At 36.0% G+C, this 9761-nt stretch overlaps 1 protein-coding gene across 1 annotated transcript; it reads left to right on the forward strand.

Annotated features, from left to right (window-relative positions):
* The first annotated feature begins 8096 nt into the window (after positions 1 to 8096).
* On the forward strand, positions 8097 to 9761 carry LOC117619146 (transcription factor MYC2). Its single transcript, XM_034349015.1, has one exon. It carries the CDS (start codon positions 8164 to 8166, stop codon positions 9652 to 9654), a length of 1491 nt encoding a protein of 496 aa, XP_034204906.1. The 5' UTR covers positions 8097 to 8163; the 3' UTR covers positions 9655 to 9761.

Genomic DNA, 9761 nt, shown 5'->3' on the forward strand with positions numbered 1-9761 from the left:
CTATTTTGATTGGACATGACAACCAAAGCCTATGGATCCCTTAAAGTGTCCACAATTTGGCCATCCTTCATATATATATATATATATATATAAATATCTATATATATATACACGCTAGTTAAGATAAAATCATGAATTTAGTGGTATGAGTTTAATATATTATTGTTTTAAAAAAAATAAGAAATCTTATAAATAAATAAAAATTCAAACCATGAATGAAACAATAAATATATGCACAATATCTCTGTTCCATAAAATTAATTCCTTGGTTGGCAACTTGGCATGGGATGAAGAAATAGCTATTAGCTAGGCTGCAGGCTGCATGCATGTTCCTCTCAGTGAACTTGTCGCTGCAGGTCGTCTAATCGAAATTCATATCAATATCCTGGAAATGACGTTTTGTATTTCTCTTTAAAATGGTTTTTGTGTTTTGTTTTCTGTTATTTTCTTTCCTAATTTGCAGCATCAAGGCATGCTCTGATTTTATTTTCGCAAAAAGCAACTCCTCCCTCTATTGGAAAACGTTGCTAGAGAGAGCTTGCGCGCACAATTTCAGCATGTGAGCAGAGAGCTACAATAGGAATAATTATGAAAACGAAATGAAAAGAAAGATCAAATACAGCTCTACCTATAAGTTGCTTAATAGGTACAATAATATGTACGGATTAAAGCTATTGAGAAAGAGAAAGAAGAAAATAAATATATAGGAGAGTTAAGTAATTGAAAACATTCGAGTATATATAAACTCTATATTCAATTTGCGTTCTAACGATCAAAACAATTTATTTTTTATGTTGTATTTGTATGAATAATAATAAATAAATAAAACCACATCGAAAATTGTTTAGTCTTTTGATTATAATTTCATTTTAGCTGACAAACTCTATTGTCCGCAAAATTATTGATTTGACCAAATTTTCACAATGATATTCTTTAAGGAACATTTTAAAAAGACGATTATCATAATTGAAATACATTGCAGAATAATCTGCTTCTGGCCATATTGGTGCTGGAGGTGTATTGCGTGATGTTTCTGGTGATTGGTGTAGTGGATTTGCAATTAATTTGGGAAAAAAGGCAGATTCTAGAAGCTGAATTATAGGGCTTGTTTTTTAGTATGAGAATAACTGTTTTTTTTTTTTTGAGAAACTGAGAATAACTGTTTAGAAAGGGTTTAATAACCTTATCGTTGAAAGTAACCATATATAAAACGTAGTTTTAGAGTCTCTGACAAACGCTACCTATACAGTTAGTACTGTGAATCAATAAAAATTAATTTTCTGACGATTTTATATTTAAATGTAAAAAGAAATGGAATAAACGTTTACCATGTGGCACTGTGCTAGTTTTTCAGTTCATGGTTAAATTCTTTTATTTATTTATTTATATGCAGTGCCTTTCAATGCCACCATTGAAAGTATTAATAATAAACATACTGCCAGCAACTTTCTTAAGTTGTACGGCACTTTCGATTTTATACTACGAACGTGGATAAAACCAGTCACCAAGTCTTGATTTGATCATGAAAGCCACCATTGAAATTAATATAATAAGCAACATTAGTAAGCATCCAACTCAGTATTATATTTATTAGCAGATTTTTCCTCGTGCTGTAAAATCTTATTGGTTAAAATTTTCCACCCATTAAAAATAAGTCAATTCTGCTTTGATTACTTTGCTCTAACCATAAATATTTTGTCGCACCAAATTAAAAACCAAATGGACATTAGACAATGATACAAAGATATATATGGATGGTAGTATTTGAGACATATGCATATCAAATTTTTTAAAAAAAAAAATTGGAAACCTTGACGGTATGAGGGGATTTTATTTGTAACTAAAATTCAAAGCATAAAGGCATTCTCAATAAAGTCAGGGACACCTCAATCCACTTTACAAGATGCACACAAGTTAAAGCAAACTTAACTAACTTATGGGCCACTTAATTTGACTCTCTACGAGTAAAAACAATACAATTACCTAGATTACAAACGAGTGTATCACGAACACCATCCATAATAGGCCCTATGAAAGAGAGATGTACATTGCTGTGAATGCGTGGTTCAGATTAATACGTCTTATGAATTTTTATAAGACTCTAATAAAAATGTGGCACATCGTTTTTTTAATTTTAAAGTACAAGCGATAGTCTAAATCATAGATGAATAAGTTTATTTCTCAAACTTATTTTTTTATATTTTTTAAAATCAAGACTCTTTTTAACTGTATTAGACCCCATTTCTCTATCTTAGCAAACAATAATTGGGTTCATTTTCCTTTCATAAATAGGGTAGGCAATTTCATCCCCATCAGGCGTAGTGCGTACTTGGAAGATCCAAGTGTCTATTTATTAATAGTGCATTTCATTTATAAATATTATGATGATTGGTCTCCTTGTGTTCAAGCATACAATGACGAGCATGTGAGATGTCAACACTATAATTTCAGATTTTTTATTTTTCCGCAGATTTATTTATGAAAAATATATGAATTCCTCCTAGGCCTAGCTACTAAATGCTTGTATGGCCCCTACCAATATCAACTATATATGTCAAGTTTTAATTTCTGCCTATAGCTAAAAAAGATGGGTAGCTCAACTTCTTGCATGGTAGTTGAGTTGGCAGGCTCAAAGGGTTCTGTCTGATTGCTAAGGCATTGCCCACATGTCGATTAAACTTGTCCAATTATTTACGTGTCATCATCTGCAATGGACAAATTAAGCCCCCCTCCAACTACACGATCCATCTGTAATTTACCTGAATTTCTCATAAGAAATAAAAAGAAAAAATAATCTACGAGAGTTTCATTCTCAAAAAATTCGTTCCGCGAATCAAACAAAATCAAAAGACTTTGATATTCAACAAGAAGTTCAAAATGGAATTATTACTGAGGTGGTCTGGTTCGTCGGTAACAATTTGAGTGATTATCCAACGTATACAAACACTAGAGGACCAACAGATACAGACACTGGCGGACCTTGTAAGTGCTTCAAATTGCCAATTTGCTCGACTACTGTATATATTACCTTATTTTCATTTTCAACATTTAAGTAAATGTCTTTGTCATTTTACTTTTATTTATTTTTATATTACTCCATTTACTTAAGTTTACCATGTAAATAAGAAAGTACCCCTCATTTGGATTCAAATAAAAATACTAGAAAATCAAATTCCCACCAAATCAAAATATGAAAATTCGGTTTTAGTGCAAAATATGATTTAAGCTAAAAATGATGGCTCATTAAGTCAATATATACTTCATACTAAAATCCCATAAAATCAAGTTTTTTTATTTGATATGTAAGGAATAAAAGCCGCCAAAAATTATCTTGAGAAAATAATTATTCTGAAAAATTATTTTTTATACTTAGTTATTATTATACCTCTGCTAAAATTCTAAGTCCGTCAGTGGATACAGATGATTATATAAATTTATTTTGGAGAAGATTTGCATATGAACACCGCAGCAATCTGATATAATCTGAAGAACAATTAAATAAAGATTTTCTTCTTTGTTTCTTTCTCAGAAAACAATTAAATAAAAAATGTAGTTGCGTGTGGTTCTCGAACGTACGTGTCATTTTGTTTATTGGTGGGGCTTGGGCATACGAGGTTAAGTTTCATATTAAATAATGGAACAGTTAAATACAAGAATTAGGCACAAGATCAACATGCTTAATTAAGTCTGTCAGAATCCAAAAATAAATAAATATATTAAGTCTGTCACTTCAAGAGACATACTTGAAAATTAGTTTATCAATCACCCACTAATCACTCACTTGTGCGTCAGTGCGTGTGTAGAGTAAATTAGTTTAGTTTAACAAATGCAATGATTCCCACTAAAATAGATTAAAAAAACTTCAAAACGAAGTTGTGTCCAACCGGCTTTCAAATCTTGAATCTATCACTGTTCCACCCTATGTATGATAAGCTTCCGAACAAAGAGTAACAGACTAAATGATTATTAAAAAATGTCGAGAAAAATTAGTTTTAAGTAATGAATTTTTCTTTTTATAATTTGATGCACAAAATGAAGTTAAATATCATGAAAAATGTACGTAATAATATTCATGCTTGTTTATGTTAGGCAATCTTTTTAGAACACAAACGCTTGTAAGTACTTCCTACAAAATGTAATACGGCACATGAACTATTCATTTTGATTCGTTTCATGATTCGAAATGTCAATTTATTAAGTTCTCTAAGTAATTCCGATCGTTGGTTCTTCGGTGATGGAGTTTTTCTAAATTAAAACATTTTATCTGAAAAGGGAGGGAGTGAGTTTTATATATAAACTTTTCAACTTATTGAGGGGAAAAAACAGGGACACATTAAAAGACCAAACAGGAAAAAGATATAATCTGGGCCCTAAAGCGTACGTTATGCATGTGCAGTTGCCCTTTTGATATAATTCCATCACTGTAGATATGGACCTAAAGCTTTGCTGCTTCTTTTTAACCAATTTCTATGTATTAAAAGAATTTTCATGTATTTGTATCCTTCACTATCAGGCCTAGATATGTGTGAGAGAGAGAGAGAGAGACAGAGACAATACTGTGTGTGGTTTTATGCATGTCAGATCTAGAGTGTCGTCGTTTTACCTGAATTTACATCTTCCTGCCTGAATATAGTTTGTGGATATCATATGGTCATCTTCTTGGCGACTTTGTTGGTCCATATCTAGAACAACATATTTCCCCCGGCCCCCAACCATAGCCAGAATTAACGTAAAAATAGATCTTGTTTTTCGTACATTTAACCAATACGGACTGCAAAAGTAAAATTGTGCAATAATAAGTTAACTTTTGTAAATTCAAGTAACAAATAATTGCACGGGAGACTCTGGAAAACGAAGGGTGGAGAGACCACAAAAATTCTGGAAAAACGATAAAGAGAGAGAAGCATCGTATACATGTGTCAGTGCTTGTCTCGGCTGTTAAAAGTTAAAATTGTACATTCAACCCAACAACCTAATACATATAATAATATCAGAAAAATTATTTAGTCATCTAACTGTTATCACTTAATAGACAAACACAATATTAATGTCTCTGATTAAACATTGAATTATTACATTGTTAATTACATAGCTAAACCGTTTCCTTTTTATTGCTTTTTTACAAGAATGATCCTTAAATAATGATATTGAGAATGAACGATTTCAATTATCATAAAGCTTTGCATAATGAAATAAAATAAAATGAATAAAAAGTGGGCAAAGAGGTCTATAGCGTTCCCCAAGCACACATTTGCATCATGTCAAAAGTAGTTTCATGAATTGAGGTGTTGTGCCTCATCTTGCGAGAGGTTTCTCTTGTGGCTTGGCCATGGTAGATCCACTGTTCATTGGTACGTTGAGGCCCTAAAGTAATTAGATGACGCTCTATGTCATGTCCCGAAGTTGCGGTTGATTTTCCTTTTGTTAGCTTTGTTTTAGCTTTTTTGTTTTAGTTTAGACAATAAAGTTTATGAATTCTATGAGTTTTCTGTATTTTTTTTTCTCATAATTCAAAAAACTTGGTTGAATTTGCTAGGTGTTTTTAGTCTCTTCCAGAGAATCATGCCAGTTAGTGACTAGTTTTTGTCATTGATGTCATTGAACTAGATTCAGGGAAATTGTGGCAGTTGAAAAGGGTTATAGAAAAGTTATTTTCAGCTTTTCTATTAGCTTAGGTTACTGGAGAAGTTTTACATATACATATGTTATATTGTAATTGGGATGGCTTCATTTACAGTATGTATCCTTTTATTTATTTATTTATTATTATGTCATATTGTAACTGAGATGTTGTACATCAACAGTACAATCAAAGACATCAACATAACATCTAAAGTACCAATCCCAGGAGGGCAACAAACTAACATGTTAAAAACAAAACAAAAGCGGACAAAAGCTGCACTAAAACTACTAGCTCACATCACCACAATTAACTATAAGCCCAAACAATGCCTAAATAACCAACATAATTAAAACTCTAAACAAACCCATGAGCCTAAAAGAACCCTACCATCACCACCACCTGAAGAAGTGTCGTCACGGCAACACCCACCACCGCATCCATAACAGATATGGGGAAAACATGGTTTCCAGCGATCTACCTACACCTAACAACAAACAAATACCTTGATAAAGAACAATTGGGTGATTTGTAGCAACCTTCGTCGAAGACGATTTAGACCCAAATTTAGAGAATATATGAGTAGTGTTAGAGAGTGGATTTTGGGAGAATGATTAGTTAGAGAACGACTAAAAGGGGTGATGGGGAACTTCAATTTGAGCATGCCAAGAAGAAATCACCACAAAAGGCTTTTTATTCAAAACACCCTACTAGACTTATTCACTAACCCATAAGAAAAATGTGAGGAGAAAGGAGGGGAGGAGGGGCAATGACGCTTCATCTCCCTTCTATGAAGTTTTTCTTTGGGACTCACAAAAGGAGAGAGCGGCTAGGGTTCCTAAACAAAGACAAAATTTAATTTTGGGGGTTTCTATAATCTCTCCCTCCAGTATTTGGCATCTGGCATTTAACCAAATTGACACACAGAGATATATGGAGATTGAGAAGAAGAAGAATAATAATAATAAAAGAGAGGGAGGGAAGATGAATAAAGAGAAAGAAAATTAAAAAAAGAAAGAGAGAGAGAGAGAGAGAGAGAGAGAGAGAGAGAGAGAGAGAGAGAGAGAGAGAGACGAAGAGAAGAAGAAAGAGTGTGTGTGTGTGTGTGTGTGCGAGCCAACAGAGAGAAAGAAAGAGAGAAGAAATTTTTTTTTTTTTTTTTTTTAAAGGAGGATACGTTGGGAACACGTATACACATGTCTAGCAAGTATCGTGAGAATCGCTTTAGAGCAATTGTGAATAACATTCCTCATAGGAAAATAAAAGGGAATCAAGAAAGTAAGACATTGATAATCACACAATTAAAAATTAATTTTTATTCAACAGGATCCTTTCCAATTACCAACATGATTTTCAATAAAAAAATACTTGAGAGACAAAAATAATTTAATAATAAAAGAAAACAAGAAATAAACAAAAGATATTTAAAAATATGCCTAAATGAGATGAACTCCTAAAGAGATTTTAATTGATTAAAATCATATTAAATTCCAAAAAAACATTCCTATTATGAGTGCATGAAAAATGACATGTCTTACCCTTCATATCAAATGTCTCATACATATTAAGTCACAATTATGGAATTCGAGAATTGCTGAGTTGTTTCAATCTTGCAGTGTTTGGAAATCAGAGATACCAATTTTGCTTCAACCCTCTAGCTAAATGACACTTCCAAACTTATACTAAGTTCTAAGAAATGCAAACATAATTTCATACTAACATTATATTTGGTAAAGAAGGAATTCCTGAATAAGACATATCTTTGTCTATTGGGCTTTTTCTAGCAACTAGCATTATTAATAAATTTTTTTTTTTCTCAAGAGTTTTTGTTAAATGATATTACCGGCCTACTAAATTAATTCGAACCAAATAAGTAGTTAATCGATTTGAACGGTTAAAGTTTCTAATGGTTGATTAATGAAAAAATAATTGATCTATCAAAAATTTTAGTTTAATGAACGGAAGAGCGCTCTACCGCTCCAAACCTATCCACGCTCAGGATAATGCATGTAAGTGTAAGAGTGAGACCCGCCAATCAGTCACTGAGCCTCTCCCTTTCATTCCACGTGCTCGTGATGCCCAATAGTGACTCTACCCTACAACCCTCCTACGGCTATTGCCTATTAGGCTAATTTTTCGAACCAAATTAATTCTAAAATATTTATTGGCCTGGACCAATTCAATTATAAAATATTTTTTGGGCTGAACCAATTGAAATGAATCTGAACCCCAGCAACACCACCAAACTTAAACCCCACACCACACTCTCACACTGCTCGCTCTAACTAATATAAACCCCCCCTCCCACCCCAACCTTTTTCTAACTCCTTTAGTCCTCTCTCTCTCTCCCCCCCTCCCATGCATACTTTTTCTACCCTCTTCACTGCCAAACTATTTATTGATTTGTGTCCACTAAATTAGACACTCATTTTCCCCACAAACTTTGGTCTCACTACAATCTCTCTCTCTCTCTCTCTCTCTCTCTCTCTCTCTCTCTCTCTCTCTCTCTCTGAGATATTCATACACATATTCATACATATTCTATGGAAGAGCTAATAATCTCTCCCTCTTCATCCTCTTCTTTAGTATCTTTACCACAAGAAACCTCACCATCCCTACAACAAAGGCTTCAGTTTATTGTCCAGTCTCAGCCGGACTGGTGGTCATATGCGATTTTTTGGCAACCCTCGAACGACCACCAGGACAATGGCCGTCTCTTTCTGACATGGGGAGACGGCCATTTCCAAGGCTCCAAAGATCCCTCCGCCAAGCACCACAACAACCCCTATGGGATTCTTTCAGAAAGAAGGAAAATCCTCAAGGGCATTCAATCTCTCATCAACGACAACAACCCAGATCATCATCAAGACAGCATCATGGATCACATGGGCTTGGACGCCGACGTCTCCGACGGCGAGTGGTTCTACGTCATGTCGTTGGCTCGATCTTTCTCCATTGGCGAGACCGCCATTAGCGCTAGTGTTCCCGGCAAGGCCTTCAGCTCCGGCTCTGTGGTGTGGCTCACTGGCTCCCATGAGCTCCAATTCTACAACTGCGACAGAGCCAAAGAGGCCCAAATGCATGGCTTTCAAACCCTGGTCTGCATCCCAACCCCCACCGGCGTTCTCGAAATGGGTTCTTCAGATTCGATCAGAGAAAACTGGAGCCTGGTCCAGCAGGCCAAGTCGTTATTTGGGTCGGACCTCATTTGCTCGGTAGCAGACCAACCCGACCCGGAAACCAGATCCCCCATCGACTTCATAAACCGAAACTTCTCTTTCGCCGATATCGGAATCATCGCCGGAGTAGAAGAAGAGGAAGACGACAAGAAGGAAGTGGCGCTGGACTTGACGATGATGAAGAGGAAGGGTGGAAACCCGGGAACGGGTCTGTACCCGGATTCAAACGCGAACCCGAAGCCAGACTACTCGGACTCCGACGGCCCGAAAAGGACACCTAAAAAGCGGGGCCGAAAACCGGGTCTGGGCCGCGACACGCCGTTGAACCACGTGGAGGCGGAGCGGCAGCGGCGGGAGAAACTGAACCACCGGTTCTACGCTCTGCGGGCGGTGGTCCCCAACGTGTCAAGAATGGACAAGGCGTCGCTGCTATCCGACGCCGTTTCTTATATCAACGAGCTGAAGACGAAGGTGGACGAATTGGAGTCGCAGGTGCAGAGAGAGTCAAAGAAAGTCAAGGTCGAAACAGGAGATAATCTGGACATCCAGAGCACCACCACGTCCGTGGAGCAGATCGCGAAGCCCCCCAGTTCGTCTGCGAATGGGTCTGGGCTCGAAGTGGAGGTGAAGATTGTGGGCACGGACGCCATGATTAGGGTTCAATCAGAGAATGTGAACTACCCATCCGCCAGATTAATGGCGGCGCTGCGGGACTTGGAGTTGCAGATCCACCATGCGAGCCTGTCTTGCATCAACGAGCTCATGCTTCAAGATATTGTGCTGAAGGTTCCAGAAAACATGAGAAGCGAAGACAGCCTCAAATCTGCTCTTCTTAGAATATTAGATCAGAACTAAAAAGCAGGACCGACGGATGGTTCAAGGCAATGTGTGTGTCTGCTTGCATCGAGTTCAATCTCTCTTCCGGTACATTAAAGTAATCTAAAAACATTTTCCATCGTTGA

This window comes from Prunus dulcis, chromosome 2 (genome assembly GCF_902201215.1).
Source record: "Prunus dulcis chromosome 2, ALMONDv2, whole genome shotgun sequence".
Lineage (NCBI taxonomy): Eukaryota > Viridiplantae > Streptophyta > Magnoliopsida > Rosales > Rosaceae > Prunus > Prunus dulcis.